This window comes from Mixophyes fleayi, chromosome 3 (genome assembly GCF_038048845.1).
Source record: "Mixophyes fleayi isolate aMixFle1 chromosome 3, aMixFle1.hap1, whole genome shotgun sequence".
Classification (NCBI taxonomy): Eukaryota; Metazoa; Chordata; class Amphibia; order Anura; family Limnodynastidae; genus Mixophyes; species Mixophyes fleayi.
In genome coordinates, this window is record NC_134404.1 from 283,317,447 (window position 1) to 283,334,453 (window position 17,007).

General features: G+C 44.4%; 2 protein-coding genes across 2 annotated transcripts in view; both read left to right on the top strand.

The window, feature by feature from the left end:
• The window catches only part of GALM (galactose mutarotase), a 254,174-nt gene that overhangs the window by 163,953 nt on the left and 73,214 nt on the right, over positions 1 to 17,007 (top strand). The window lies entirely within an intron of this gene.
• The window catches only part of ARHGEF33 (Rho guanine nucleotide exchange factor 33), a 70,278-nt gene continuing 62,295 nt past the window's right edge, over positions 9,025 to 17,007 (top strand). The window contains exons 1-3 of the mRNA XM_075200958.1: positions 9,025 to 9,824; positions 13,298 to 13,440; positions 15,928 to 16,052. Coding sequence (XP_075057059.1) covers positions 9,025 to 9,824; positions 13,298 to 13,440; positions 15,928 to 16,052 — 1,068 coding nt within the window. The remainder of the gene's footprint in view (positions 9,825 to 13,297; positions 13,441 to 15,927; positions 16,053 to 17,007) is intronic.

Below are 17,007 nucleotides of genomic sequence, written 5' to 3' on the forward strand. Positions count from 1 at the left end.
CTTGTTCATTTTATGAGGGGGTAAAATATGCCCTTTGAGGAGCTAGCTCAAAAGTATAAAATATATTGACCTGACATTTGACTTGTCAACACAGAACCTTCTGTGGATTCTCCATGCCAAACAAAATGATATATTTGGGTCAGTTTACGGTTGAAAATTTTACTGTTTTTCCCGACTTCCTGTTTTGTGTTTTGACAACTTTGTTTCAGGATCTCTGAGAAAGTATAACTTAATGTTGAGATAATTTAAGACAAGTGTTTTTTTGTTACAATACACATGTTTGTAGGGGGTTGTTTTTTAGTAATGTGCTCTATTTTAAAAAAAAAATGTAAAAAAATGCCTTGTTTTAAAAATTAAACAAAAGTCAAAACGTTATACATATCAAATAACTTGTATGAGTGTACTGTAGTTGGCCTCAAACATGAGGTACAACTGCTGATTTTCCTCTGCTCATGGTTTGAATGGAGGTGAATAAGCCATGTTTGGTGAATAAAAGGGGCCTTGGGGTGTTTTGGAGGTGTGATGGACTCACTTTATCTATTTTAGAGCAGGAAATGCATTAGCTAAAAAGTTTAGCGCTGCAGTAGCGCCCATATGAGTTAAACATCATGCTAAGTCCGTAACTATAGTCACCAATAAAGATTGTTTAATGCGATCGCCGTGGTTCCAAAGCACAAAGATTTTATTTGCAAAATATATTACAAGGCAAAGTTTGGTATGCATAAGCATGCACCTGCTAGTACTAGCATAGGCTGCTATGAGAATGTTCTGGGTTCCAGCGCCAAGGCTTAACAATTTATACACTGTACAGTTGTAAAAAGCAGTGGCATCACATAGATACACAGTTATAGAATTAAGGTCTTCATTCATAGGTTGAAGGGTCTTGACCTCCCAGGAACTTGATGTGTCATTGGTAGATTCCTTTGGTCATGTTCCTTGAGATTGCCAGGTGCCCTTCTCCAGATTCCCGCCTGTAGACCTGTATAAACAGTTTTTTATGATTCCTGTGAGCTGGCTATTTAGTGGATAAAAAAGTGATATTTATAACTAGCGTTCACAAAGGGTGAACCCTACATAAATAATTCCGGAAACATTCTCATGCAATTGAGAACAGAATGATACCAAACTCGATGTAATTTGTATGTTGTAAACATTATTTAGCCTCTTTACCACTTTATATTTTATATTAACTAAAATAAATAGATTAAACTAATTTATGCATGTTGTTATTTGCAATAATAATTATTCAATTGCATACTAATCTCATCGCAACTGATTGTAGTGTACAGAATATATTGATTACCACCTTCATCCAATTATTAAACTTCAACAGTCATCAGACCCTAATGTGGGTGAGGGACTACTTATAAACTCCCCCCACATTATTACTTAACCCAAGAGATTGCAGTCTATGAATATAAATTACAATTAACGGGTCCTCATTTATTACAATAGGCACATTTTTTCCCCATCATGCATTAATAATGGACAGAGTAAAAACATAGAGTTGAGTGATGGGTTTATAAATCTTCCCTAATCCACAGTGGTGTCTGATTTAAATCCCTAACTGTCTGTTTCATCCCCGCTGGACCCGGATGAACGAGTCAGAACAGAATCAATGTGTAGTGAAACAAGTAGTGTAATAAGTCTAACACTAATCTGAAGAGTCATAAAAAATGTTATATCATTTTATTTAAAAAATAAATCTATTCTAAATTTAATAGTGTTCCCAACATTTATTTAACAACAAAGTTGAAGCCTGTGAATAGATTAACATTTAGATATAATATATAATGATGTTCTGTAATATTATATTTCTATTACTAATTCTAATTAACTGAGGGCATAATGGGCACAAGTTCATGCTGGCACTTGTAATGCCACAAGTGTGCACTATAAATGGTGCTCACATCATAAAATAATAAGTGTTGCTTCCATCATAAGTAAATTATTATTGCCCTGTTAGCAATCAAATAGTACTGCCACCATAATATAATGATGAAATGATACATTGATCCTCCCATAATATATTCAGAAATTAATTTTGCCCCATAAGATCATAATTATTTTTTTCCTCCTTAATTAATAATGATTACCCTCATTATTAATAAGTGTATAATTAATAAGTGTATTGTACCTATTCTTATGTTCTGTATGGTCAGATAGATATCTCGCTTCTCACAACCACCTTTTACCTGGCGTTTTTCCCTAGGTTTTTACCTTTTATCCTCCAAACAACTCGATAGTAAATCCTGCGGTTTGGATGAGAAAACCACTGGCAATATGTGGCCATGTTTTAAAACCGCCAAAGAAACCGCTACTAACTGAACCCTCTTTTCCTCTAACTGAACCCTCTTTCCTCCCTTGGTGCTCTCATCTCCTCCTTAGGTCTTCAGTATCACCTTTATGCTGACGACATTCAACTCTATATCTCCTCTCCTGATCTTTCCTCCACCCTCCTCGCTCGGGTATCCGACTGCCTCTCCGCCATCTCCTCCTGGATGTCAGAGCGCTTTCTCAAAATCAATATCTCTAAAACTGAACTCATTGTCTTTCCTCCGCCCAGACTCCCATCCCACGATGACCTCTCTATTGTCGTCAACAACACCACCATGTCCTCTGTCACCCAACTTCGCTGCCTGGGTGTCACCCTCGACTCCTCTCTCTCTTTTGCCCCCCACATTCATTCCCTTGCCCAAGCCTGTCGCTTGCAACTACGCAACATAGCCCGCATCTGTCCTTTTCTCTCTCAGGATGCCACCAAAACTATCATCCACGCACTCATCATCTCCCGCCTTGATTATTGTAACCTCCTCCCCCACTCCCGTCTCTCCCCCACCGCTTTATACTCAATGCGGCCGCAAGACTCATCTTCCTCTCACGCCGCTGCTCCTCTACCTCCCCTCTCTGCCTTGCCTTACACTGGCTCCCCTTCCCCTACAGAATCCTTTTCAAACTCCTCACCACCACTTACAAGGCTCTCTCCAACTCTACTGCCCCTTATATCTCTAACCTCCTCTCCATTCACACTCCTGCCCGCTTCCTGCGCACGGCCAACGACCGCCGCCTCTCCTCCACCCTTATCACCTCTTCCCACTCCAGAATCCAAGACCTTGCCTGTGCAGCCCCCCTTCTCTGGAACGACCTCCCTCGTTCCATCCGTCTCTCTCCTACTCTGTGCTCCTTCAAACGTGCACTCAAAACTCACCTCTTCCTCAAAGCCTACCAACCATCTACTTAACCCCCATCTCCTCCCTTTGCTCATCCTCCCTTCTCTCCTCTTGCCTCAACTGGCTCCTCTTGTGCCTGGTCTGTTTACCCTCCCTTAGGATGTAAGCTCGTATGAGCAGGGCCCCCTCCCCTCCTGTCTCCATAACTGTTCTTCCGCTCCGTCTTTACTGCATATGACTAGCCGGAGTTTCTGAAGTATTGGTACTTTTTGTTCATTGTTCTGTATGGTTTCACCCTGTATAGTCTACTGTTGGTACTGTGTGCGGCGCTGCGGATACCTTGTGGCGCCTAATAAATTAATGATGATAATAATAATAATAATAATAATAATAATCTATAGTAGAGCTAATCCAAACAAACACATATATGAATAAATATGGAGTAATTTACTTTGGCCGTTCTTGCACTCATTTACGATGGTGGCTTGGTTTTGCTTAAGAATACGGGAACAAAATCATGCACAGCTCTGCCTCCCTAATGGCCATACACATTATCATCTTATGTTTTCGACATACTTGCCAACTCTCCTGAATGTCAGGGAGACTCCCTAAAAAAGGGTTGATCTCCCTCAGTCCCAGAAGAGTCTGGCATTCTCCCTGATGCTGAGCCAGTACAAGACGTGGTTGGCTTCACCATCTGTGGCATGATGACACAGTTCAGAAATTGTGACCTATGTCCATGTATTGATGCCTATGGAGGTGGCCATTTTCATGGAGACCAAGATCTAATCAAAGACTGACAGGTAAGACAACATGACTTCAGTAATGGAGACAGAAATGTAAAAGACACTTCAGTCTCTAGAGATTCATTAGCTGCTTTTCTTTAATGCATGGTTACCTACTCTCCCGGAATTCCCGGGAGACACCTACATTTCTGGGATACCTCCCGGGCTCCTGGGAGATAAGTAGATAAGTTGCGGGGGGCAGGGCTTAATGACACAAATATTGTCATCCCCGCCCCCTGCTGTAATTGACCAAAATTGTGACAATCGTTTGGGGGGGTCAAAATTATGCGATTCGTCAAGCCCCGCTCCCGCACGCCCACTTCCCCCAGGATCTCCCTGAAGCCAACAAGGAAAAGTTGGCAAGTATGGTTTTCGATTATTATTTAACATGTAAAATATTATAAGCTTACCACACGCACATGAATATTTTGATTGTACAGATCATCTGAATGTACTATATAATCATTTGAACCATTCGATTGTAGAACACACACAATATTGTGAATGATAATAATGATTATTGGAGCTCTTGTTGGTGCAGTTTAGACATGCTAATTGTATAGTCTGTTAACGGCAAAAAACGGCTTTGGCTGTCGTGAGTAAAAAACATACTTTAATTTTGTAAAACAGAAACATGACACCTATAATCTGATTAGTTGTGATGGGTTACAGCCCATTTAAACTCATTGCATCATGTTATGAAACAAGCCCCTCAATCTATTTACTAATAAAAAAAAATACCTGTAAGCCTTTCAATACCTTTACACAAAATAATATTTTTGCTGTTTGATTGTTGAATAACAAATTTAATTTGCACTGACAATATTACATTTTATTTTTACTAAGTTGGTTAACTAGATGTTATATTATTTCAAATTTTAGAAACATGTCAGGGATTAGATAGCTTTTGCCATCTACTCCTTATGGTATTTGTATGTCAACATGTGTTAAGCCTGTCAAGTGGTACAGATTTAATGAGTTCTGTATAACATTCAAACTGATCCCAGTGTACTGGTAAAATGTGCAACGTGTTTGATACAGAGATGGTACATTTTTGGCTTCCAGCAACTTATAAAATGCATTCAGTAACTTTAAAACTGTCACAGGCTGCGAGAGGATGTGGACCCATTGTGCTGCTAACAGTTGACACAGGCTTACTTGAGGTGTGGACGCTAATCTATGCTTCACCACACTGAGCTTACATTTAAACCTGGTGCCTGTTGTCTGTGGGTGTGAATTCACTGTGCTGCTGAATGTTGGGTACAGAAGTACGATAACACATTAGAGGCATCAGCCACCTAAGAAAGAAGGGCGAACCCCCAGTGTTGAGAGCATGAGATCATCATGGGATGCTGCTGAAAATAGCAAATTGTGATACCTCCACTTTTTTTTTTTTTTAGTAAACTTTTTTTAATACAAGGTTGAACAATCTTACAGTGAAATTAATGAGAATATAGATAAACATATCAAAACAAATGAAAATATAGAAATTCACATTGCTTACTGAATGGGACTGTCATCTACCCTGTGTATCGTCCGTACAACTTTTCACCTCTGGATGTTCATTGTCCCTCAGGCCGAACCGCCCACACTCCTGTCTCTTCACATAGACATACTCCGCAGGTTGGCAAGTACCAACGTATCTCTCCCTGACTTCACCTTTCTGGGAAGCTGTTACTACTGAGCCTAGCACGCACACTCTGCTTTTGTTCCACTAGTGCTAGGGCTCCAGTCAGTGGCTCTATACTATCATCATCCTGCCACCACCCTATACGGTACACCTACTCTAAGAACTGTTGGACTTTGCTGCCATCTGATGGCGGGTCGAGATCCACACCACTTGATCTCCTTTTAATTCTGGAACTGCCTCCTGCCCTCCAGGCATCCTCAATGTAAATCTCTACTACTAGTCCTGGACCTGAGGGACCATCCACTTATGCTCCGACAACATCCCTAATTTTTTTCCTACTCATCCACACTCTACATAGGCACTCTGAATGCTCTCCACGGCAACCATGTCTCACAAGAAAAAGAAACCATCTCAAGGTTCCTCTGCCAACTTCTTCGGAAAGAAAAGTAAACCTGTTCTTCCGCAATCTGATCAACCAGAAACATCAAGCTCTCAGTCACCCTTGATAATAGAGCTTAACCCACAAACTGTCATGAGCTGCGGCGGCTCCGGGCACTGCCGCGACTCTCTGCCCTCGCGTCCCGGCCGTCGTCATGATGACCGGAACGTCACTTCCGGGTTGTCCCGACCGTTGCCAAGACAACGGTCGGGACGCATTCACTGTGCTGCGCCGTGCTCTGGCATTCAGGATAGCCGGGCGCGTGCGCAAATACTAAAGAAGTCAGCTGGCTAATTATTCCATCCCAGGGCTGCCTTTCTCCCATTGGACCATGCTGGTATTTAAGGCAGGAAGGGGCAAAGCCTTCCTGCCGGTTATAGTTCCTGCTTTGCTGTTACTAGCCTGCTATATTTCCTGCTCCTGTTACCATTGGATTTGATTATTTGTTGCCGACCTTTGCCTGATACCTGACTCCGTTTGATTGCCTGTGCCCCTAGACCTTTTGCCTGACTCCTATGCTGCTGATTTGCCTGTGACCTCTGTCCTCGGTTTTGTGTACTGGATATTCTGTCTGCTGCCGGCCCTCGACAATTGCCTGGATTTCACTCTGCTAATTGCTCCTTTACGCTATTGCTGGGTTCTCCCCAGTCAGCGCACAACTCACGACCCTCAGCTGTCTGCGGCCAAGTCTGTCCCCACCACTAGGGGCTCCAGCGAAAACCAGACTTCTGAGTAGACTCCGGGTTTTGTGTTGCTGGCTGTTGGGGTTCCTAACATTATAACCGGCCAAAAAAAAAAAATTTACACTAGGAGTGAGTGAATTGTATCACATTCGGTCCTATGGAACCAAGTCCGGCACAAGTGCTGGCAGGACAAATCCAGACCTTGTCCCAAATGGTCCAGGAGCTGTCCCAGCGGCAGGCTGCCCAAGAACAGGCGTCCAGAGCCTCACAAGCTGCTCAGTCCGCCGTGGTGGAACCAAAGATGCATTTACCTGACCACTTTTCGGGAGATCGCAGGCTCTTCCATGAAACTTCCGTGAAAGCTGCAAGCTCTACTTCAAATTGAGACCACTCTCGTCTGGATCTCCACAGCAAAAAGTGGGTATAATTATCTCTCTCCTACAAGGGGATCCGCAATCTTGGGCATTCAGCCTGAATTCCAACAGTCGTCAGTTGCAGTCTGTGGACGCCTTCTTTGAAGCACTTGGGTTGATTTACGATGACCCGGACCGAGTTGCTTCTGCCGAAGCACAGCTTCGATCTTTATTACAAGGGCAACGTTCCGCTGAGGAATAATGTTCCAACTTCAGGCATTGGTCTTCAGACTGTGCATGGAATGACCCAGCGCTTCGTAGTCAATTCCGTCTGGGTCTCTCTGAGCAAATTAAGGACTCCAGTACCCTACTGCGGGATCCCTCGAAGAACTTATGCAGTTAGCTATCCGAATCGACAGGAGATACAGAGAAAGGAAGGCTGAGAAGGAACGTTCTTCCTCCTTTTCTCCTATGCTTCCGCAAACTGCTCCTATTGATCAAGTCGAACCTATGCAACTGGGAGCATATTGATTGTCATCCGAGGAACGGACCCGGAGGCCTACTTTGGGTCTCTGCTTGTACTATGGAGAGAAGGGCCATTTGCTCCGTTCCTGCCCCTTTAAACCGGGAAAAGACCAGGCCAAGTAAACATGGAGAGTGTCCATTTAGGCCTACAAGTCATCTTTCCAAAAAATTATTTGCTTGTACCTGCTCAGCTCACCTTTAACGGACGAGATATTTCCGTTCCAGTCTTTATGGACAGTGGAGCTGCCGGAAACTTTTTGGACTTGGCCCTCGCCCGGTCAGGGCCGGATTAACCATAGGGCTAACTGGGCTACAGCCCAGGGGCCTCTGGCATCCAGGGGGCCTTTGAAAGTGCTCAGCAGCAGTATTGATCGGTCGGGGGCGGGGGCGCCCCCAGTCCGATCAGTGCTGCTGAGCACTTTCACTGCAGTACTTCCCCAGCGCGCTGTATTCTCCTTACTGAGGAGATTTCACTCTCACGAGATCTCCTCAGTAAAGAGTGTACAGCGCGCCGGGGAAGGAGGAGAAGGAGGTAAATGCCGGGGGGGGGGGGGGTGGCGCCTCAGATCACCGGGGGGCCCCTCACGGGGGAATGGAGGCCCCCTTAGCCCAGGGGCCTCCATTCCCTTAATCCGGCCCTGCGCCCGGTCCTTGGGTTTCACAGCCGTTCCTCTGGAATCCATCATCACTGTTTTTGGATTGGATGGAAATCGCCTAGACAAGGGTGAAATACATCATTGTTCACCTCCTCTGCAGTTAAAGTTGGGTGCCCTTCACTCCGAGACCATCTCTCTGTATCTAATTAATTGCCCTTCGGTTCCTTTAATTCTGGGCCACACCTGGCTTGTTCTTCACAATCCTTGTATCGACTGGACCAAGGGTGAAATCATCAAGTGGGATCCTCGATGTCTTTCTTCATGCTTTTCTCTACCTCTCAGAATTACTCAGACCTGTCCTAAACCGTTGCCTTTTCATTACCGTGAATTTTCTGACGTTTTCTCTAAGAAAGAAGCAGATGTTCTTTCTCCACACCGGTAGTATGATTGTGCTATTGACCTTGTCCCTGGTTCCAGGTTGCCCAAGGGAAGATTATATGCCTTATCTATTCCAGAGACCCAAGCCATGGAATCATATGTAAAGGAGAACCTGCAAAAAGGCTTCATACGGCCTTCCAAGTCTCCCGCCGGAGCAGGTTTCTTCTTTGTGGCTAAAAAAGATGGTGGGCTTAGGCCTTGTATTGATTACAGAGGGTTAAATAAAATAACCATTAAAATACTTATCCTTTGCCACTTATCTCAGCCATCTTCGATCAACTAAAAGGAGCTAAAATGTATTCCAAAATTGACCTACGAGGGGCTTACAATTTGATACGTATCCGAAGTGGCGACGAATGGAAGACCACCTTTAATACTCAAACGGGCCATTATGGATACCTCGTTATGCCCTTCGGCCTCAGCAATGCTCCAGCTGTTTTCCAAGATTTAATCAACAATGTTCTTCGTGAATTCTTGGGTTCCTTCGTAGTGGTCTATTTAGACGACATACTGATTTATTCCCGCTCATTAGAACAACACCGGGAACATGTTCGGCAAGTACTTCTGAAGCTCCGTCATCATCATCTGTATGCTAAACTGAAAAAGTGTGACTTCGAAGTCTCCAGGGTCACTTTTCTGGGATATGTCATTTCTCCTAAAGGCTTTGCTATGGACCCCACAAAGGTACAGGCTATTCTTGATTGGGTACAACCCTCTAATTTGAAGGCCATCCAAAGTTTTCTGGGATTCGCCAATTATTATAGGAAGTTTATCAGTTCTTTTTCTATTCTCATCGCCCCCATCACAGCTCTGACCCGCAAGGGTGCTGATCCTAAGATCTGGTCGCCTACTGCAGTTTCCGCCTTCAAAGCTTTGAAACGTGCTTTCATGTCTGCTCCAGTTCTGAGACATCCTAATCCAGACCTTCCTTTCATTATTGAGGTTGATGCTTCGGATGTAGGAGTTAGAGCCGTAATATCTCAAAAAGATCCCAAAGACCACCGCCTTCATCCCTGTGCTTATTTGTCTCGAAAATTGTCTTCCGCTGAAGAACATTACGACGTGGGCAATCGTGAATTACTGGCCGTCAAATGGGCATTAGAAGAATGGTGCCACTGGCTTGAGGGAGCAAAACATACCATCACAATCTATACGGACCATAAAAACCTATCCTATATTGAGTCCGCTAAAAGGTTGAACTCCAGGCAAGCACGGTGGTCCCTCTTCTTCTCCCATTTCCATTTTATTATTACTTTTCGGCCTGGTTCAAAGAACCTAAGTGCGGATGCCGTGTCCCGTAACTTTATCTCTTCTCAAACTCCAGTTTCTGAGCCCTGTTCCATTATTCCCGCTTCTTCTATTTTGATTGCCTTCACGCAGGAATTGGGTAAAACCCTTCAGCAATGTCAACCACAGGCACCTTCTGAAACACCAGTGGGCAAACTTTTCGTGCCTGTACACCTCAGAAAGTCGGTCCTCTCACAGTGTCATGACAACAAGGCTTCTGGACATCCTGGTATTGCCAAGACCATTGAAATTGTCTCTCGTACTGTCTGGTGGCCATCATTGTCTAAGGATGTAAGAGAGTATATATCGTCCTGTGACCTGCGCTCCAAGAACAAAGTTTCCCGGAGTTCCCATTCCGGGCCATTACTGCCATTACCTGTCCTGGTCAGACCTAAGACCCATGTGTCCATGGACTTCATCGTTGACTTACCACTATCCTTTGGGTGTAACACCATCTGGGTAACTGTGGACCGGTTCAGCAAAATTGCCCATTTTATTCCTTTGACCAAGTTACCTTCTGCCTGTTCTTTGGCCACCTTGTTCATCAAATATATATTCCGTTACCATGGACTACCGTAAGATATCGTGTCAGACCAGGGCTCACAATTCGTTTCAGTCTTCTGGAAGGCTTTTTGCTCTCTCCTAGGCATCAGCCTCAGTTTGTCTTCTGCCTACCACCCGCAGTCAAACGGACAGACCGAAAGGGTGAATCAATCCTTGGAGTAATACCTTCAACTGTATATTTCCAAACATCATGACAATTGGTCTGACCTCCTTCCCTAGGCCGAATTTGCGTACAACAATGCATGCCACATGTCTTCCCGGTACTCTCCTTTTTATTGCAACATGGGGTACCATCGCAGAGAGCCAACTCCTTATCCTCTCTATCCACCGATAGACCACCTGAAACCAGAGCCACGGCCACCCGCCTTAGGAAGATATGGAAGTCTGTGCATCAGTCTTTACTTCGAGCTTCCTTTAGGTCCAAAGTCTTTGCTGATTTACATCGTTCTGCTTGTTCATTCAAGGTTGGAGACTCTGTGTGGCTCTCCACTCGGAATATAAGACTCCGTCAGCCGTGTAAGAAATTAGGACCTAAATTTATTGGTCCATTTACCATCCTAAAGCAAATCAACCCAGTGGCCTTCAAACTGAAGCTTCCGGAATCTTTAAAGATTCCCAGTACATTTCACTGCTCTTTGTTGAAACCTGCCCGATCTTCCAGAAAATTCAAACCTCAACCAGTTTCGGTGGATGGACATCAAGAGTTCATAGTGGAGAAAATCCTGGATTCAAAGAATGTCCAAGGTCAGGTTCACTACTTAGTCCATTGGAAGGGGTACGGCCCCGAAGAACAGTCGTGGGTACCGCAAAGAAACCTACACTCGGATAGGTTACTCACTGAATTCTTTAGAAAATTTCCCGGAAAACCAGGTTGTCGGGGTTCCTTAACCCCTCCTCAAGGGGGGGGGGGTACTATCATGAGCTGCGGGGGCTCCGGGCACAGCCGCGACTCTCTGTCCTTGCGTCCTGGCCATCATCATGACGACCGGGATGTCACTTCCGGGGTGTCCCGGCCGTTGCCAAGACAACGGTGGGGACGCATTCACTGTGCTGAACCACGCTCCGGCATTCAGGACAACCGGGCGTGTGCGCAAATACTAAAGAAGTCAGCTGGCTAATTATTCCATCCCGGGGCTGCCTTTCTCCCATTGGACCATGCTGGTATTTAAGGCAGGAAGGGGCAAAGCCTTCCTGCCGGTTATAGTTCCTGCTTTGCTGTTACTAGCCTGCTATATTTCCTGCTCCTGTTACCATTGGATTTGGTTATTTGTTGCCAACCTTTGACTGATACCTGACTCCGTTTGATTGCCTGTGCCCCTAGACCTTTTGCCTGACTCCTACGCTGCTGATTTGCCTGTGACCTCTGTCCTCGGTTTTGTGTACTGGATATTCTGTCTGCTGCCGGCCCTCGACCCTTGCCTGGATTTCACTCTGCTAATTGCTCCTTTACGCTATTGCTGGGTTCTCCCCAGTCAGCGCACAACTCACGACCCTCAGCTGTCTGTGGCCAAGTCTGTCCCCACCACTAGGGGCTCCAGCGAAAACCAGACTTCTAAATAGACTCCGGGTTTTGTGTTGCTGGCTGTTGGGGTTCCTAACACAAATGCAAGCCATTATGACTAATCTTCTTGAAGGCGTTAAGGCAGCATTCAACCAAGAGCTCTCCGAAGCTGTCAGTGATTTCAAATCAGAAATAGCCTCACTGGGCACCAGAATGGATGTCCTTGAAACTAAAATTAACGATCGCTGTCGCTCGCAATATGTACTTGAAAGAGAACTGTCCTAACTCCATGACAAGGTTGAGGCGTTGAAGGAGAAATTTGCTCCCACCGTATCAATATTCATATCAGGAATGTTGTGGAACACATCTCTCCAACGGAGCTCCACTCTTTTGTTAAGCATCTGTTTATTCATATTCTTCCTGACCTCTCCGACACAGACTGTCTCATGGCAAATAGCTCCCTTCAAGCTAAACCATCACCTGATCAACCACCGCGTGATATCATTGTCTGTTTAAACTATTTTTGCACTAGGGAACGTATACTTATAGCTTCGAGGGACAAATCTATGACCTCTTTAAGAGATATGGAGATACAGTTGTTCTAGGACCTCGCTCCGTTTACTATTCAGAAACAGCGAGACCTGCAGCCAGTCACTAGTATTCTCCGCCAGCTTTAAGTCTTTGCAGCAAATTATTTTCCCTATATCAAAAACCCGATCCACGGACAAGACTTGCTTGCTAAACTGGGTATCTTCCCTATTGCATCTGACCCTCACTCCAGTTTACCGAGACCATAGTGTCCAGTGCCTCTGAATCCTGAATAGTCCAAGTTCCAACGTCGTCGTGTCCGAGATGCGATCCCTCCCTGAATCGACCAGAAACTCTATTTTGTGCTTCTCTTCATTGTTCTCTCTTTTCAGGGGGAGATGGAGCGCCTAGTGCCTTTCTCCTGGTTTCCTATAGAAACCTTACGTTATTGTTACACCGTTCCTAGTACTAAGTGCCTTCCCAATGCTCTTATCAAGATATCTGTGAACATACAGTACTGTGTAAAGTTTTTGGCAGGTGTGGAAATTATGCTGCAAAGTAAGAATTCGTTTAAAAACAGAAGTGTTAATAATTTATTTTTATCAATTAACAAAATGCAAAGTGATTGAAAAGAAGATAAATCTAAATCAAATCAATGTGTGGTGTGACCACCCTTTGCCTTCAAAACAGCATCCATGCATACATTTTTAGGTACACTTGCACACAGTTTTTGAAGGAACTCGGCAGGGAGGTTGTTCCAAACATTTTGGAGAACTAATCACATATTTGTGGATGTAGGCTTGCTCAAGTCATTCTGTCTCTTTATGTAATCCCAGACAGACTCGATGATGTTGAGATCACGGCTCTGTGGGATACGTATCATCACTTCCAGGACTCCTTGTTCTTTTTTACGATTAAGATTGTTCTTAATGACATTGGCTGTATGTTTGGGATCGTTGTCTTGCTGCAGAATAAATTTGGAACCAATAAGACGCCTCCCTGATGGTATTACATGATGGATACCTGTATTTCTCAGCATTGAGGATATCATTAATCCTGACCAAATCCCCAACTCCATTTGCTGAAATGCAATTTTGCTGGACCTTTTATGACAACACCTTCACTCACGCAGATGGCGCTTGGATGATTCAATACTGTTGAATGATTCTTGCACTCTGAACATTACTGCGCCAATCTCTGATTATTTCTCGGGGGAAGTTGTCATCTGACATTGCACCAGTAGTCGTGTGGGAAGCATATAAAGCCACCATATGTGGACAGCTAATCAGTACAATCTCTGAGGCTAGGAAGAAGGCCGCAGCGGAAATCTCCTCTCTTGAGCAAAAGCTCTCCACCTTGCTTACTCAGCACAAAGTTCGCCCTGATCCCTCTCTGCTGGCACAGATAGACTCTCTCAAGGGTCAATTAAATACCCTTCTTTCTAGCAAGGCAGCCTCAAGCATGCAGGAGCTCCAACATCGTTTTTATGATAAAGCGGACAAAGTGGACACTGTGCTGACTGGGAAACTGCAGAAAAGCAGACTTTCTTCCTCATTGATAGATTCCAAAATCCGGCCCTCAACTCCATCACGTTTGACCCCGCCAACATTGTACACACTGTATGGGAATTCTATTCTTCTCATTACAATCTTCCCACTACCCCGCCCCAACACTGTCCTTCCCAAACTCACTACTCCTCAACTTTTCTAAACTCAGCTATCACACAGGATGAGGTCCTGGCAGCCATTAAATTCCTTAAGCCCTCCTCAGCCCCGGGGCACAGCGGATTTACTGTACAATAGTACAGAATATTTGCCTTAGCTGACTGCCTTCTTCAATCTGGTGCTAGACGCACCCACCTTTGATTCTGCCATCACCCTGCGTAATATAATAGTGATTTCCAAGCCTGGGAGATTCCAAACGTTATGCTCTAACTACAGGCCTATATCATTGCTATATGTCGACTTGAAACTTGGCCACCAGATTAAATCCCCTCCTTCCATCCCTTATCCATCCCGACCAAGTAGGCTTTATTCCAGGAAGACAAGCCCCCAACAACACCAGGAGGAGTATTGATTTAATACATTCCTTCAATGCTGGTATATTCTCTGATCATGGCACTCGACGTCAAGAAGGTGTTTGATCGCAACTCTTGGTAATTTATGTGGGGTTCTTGAATCGATGGGCTTCGCTGGCAGGTTTCTGAGGGGAATTTCGACACTATATAAGACCCCATCAGCTAAAGTCTCTGCTAATGGTCTCACCTCGGCACCGTCTAGGATCTCAAATGGCACGCGGCAGGGGTGCCCCCTCTTGCCCTTGCTTTTTGCCCTTATAATAGAGCCTTTGGCTGCCAGAATATGGGCGATCCAACAGATTTCCGGTATCAAAGTGGTTCCTATGGAAATCAAGCTGGCGTTATAGTCTTACTGACTATTGCTAACCCGGTTACATCCATTCATCCCTTTTTGGCCAAACTTATATGGCTATTTTCTTCAACCATGGAAGTTTTGGATTTCTACATTTCTGGTGCAGACACTGAGAACAGACTTTTCCTTTTCAGCTGGTGCCTACTATAGTATCTAGGAATCTTTATTACCAACTCTTTCAAGCAAGTTTTCCTTGCATACATACTCTCTCAAATCAAATCTGATCTAGCCGTATGGTCCCACTGTCTCATCTCCTGAATAGGTTGTATTAATGCAATATTAATACTGTCAAAATGACCCCCCGCATTCACATCCCTTACAATGTTTTTAAATTCCTCCTATTCTCTACCTTACGGTTTATTTGGTCGGGTAGGTGCCCCCGAGTCCAACTTGAGTTTCTTCGGAGGTCTCCACGGGGTGGTGGGTTGGGTATCTTAAGACGCTTCTACCTCTCTGCTCAACTTGCTCAGTGAGTTTTGTGATGTACTGATATGACCTCTAGGATATGGGTCCATATTGAGTTAGAAGATCTGGGTCTACTTTCTCTTACTTCTCTCCTTTGGCTCCCACATGCCCGCCATTCCAGGCGAGCCTCACTCCACTTCATTGTCTCCCACTCTCTGGCAATCTGGAACTCGGTCTCCCAAAAATACAGCCTGTCTCCCCTACCCTCCACGGTTATCCCACTTTTTAACTCCCTGGACTTTTTCCAAGGCCTTACGGCATCTGAGTTCTCCCCATGGCACTCTCAAGGGATTAGATTCTTGAGCGATCTGACTACTATTGTTCTCTTGCCCCTATTTTCTGATATCCAAACTAATCACTACATCCATGTGAAATATTTTTACCAATATTTGCAACTGCAAAACTTTCATAATTCAATCAAACACCATCTCTCCGCCCACCCATTCACCACCTTTGAAGCCCTCTGCCTACGCCAGTCTTCCACTGCTGGTCTCATATCCAGGATGTACTAAGAATTCTCTACCTCTACATCAGATCAGTGTGACCCCCATGAACCGTCCTGGGAGAGGGACTTCAGTGAGGTTCTTGACTCCGACGATTGGTCTGAGATTCATGAGAATGCTGCCTTTAGTTCCATATGCGTCAAAATTAAGGAAAATGTATACAAAATTTTATATAGCTGGTATTATGTGCAACTCGAATAAGAAAAATGCTTCCTGATTCCACGGATTGGTGTTGGCGGAAGTGTTCCCTTGAAAGGATGTTGTTCCACACATGGTGGAACTGGCCGAAACTCACAAGTTTCTGGCTTGATATAAGAAATGTGATTAGTGCTATCCTCCAAATTACTGTCCTATCCCACGCCGGGCCCACATTCGTGTCCCAGAAGACTTACCTGCTCCATCTTTGCGGTCCCCACGTCCGTTCAATTGCGGTGGCCATCTTGGATTTGGGTCTGGCCATGTGCATACCCAATCTTCTTTTAAAACCTCCTCTTCTTTTCTATTGGTGTCTTTCTCATTAGCAGGGTATTTAAAGCACCTGAACCTGCAGTCAGATGCCTCTTCTTTTATCAAATAAGAAGGAAAGGAGAAAAATGTGATAAATTGGGGCTCTCAGCGATCTGATTTTAGTAAAACTTTATTAGTACATTTAAAAATGGCCTTGAGAAAATGAGTAGCAAAATACGCGTTGGCGTTTGCCTCGCTACTGAAATGATCTACTCCATTCATAACTACTGACTCCTAGGAATAATACTTTATATTCAAACACCCTAAGAGGGTCTATATATTAGTGTATGGGATTGCGTGGCAGGGCTGTCTTTTTATGAATGAACCTTATAGACAGGAATCTTCACAACTATATAGGGAATCCCACCCAGAGCAATCACTAAGCAGCTATACAATAAGGAAAGTTGCCACTTTGTTTTAAGTGGTTCAACCTCATATTAATTTAGTCTCTGGGAGTGTGAATAATGTGAATTGCTTTTTACAAAGGGATCACTCTTTAATTAATATCCAGTTACTTTGTGTCAAGTGTATAAGGACCATGATCAATTTATAATAATACACTCCCATATATGCAGACAATGTCCTGTTGACTATTGCAAACCCG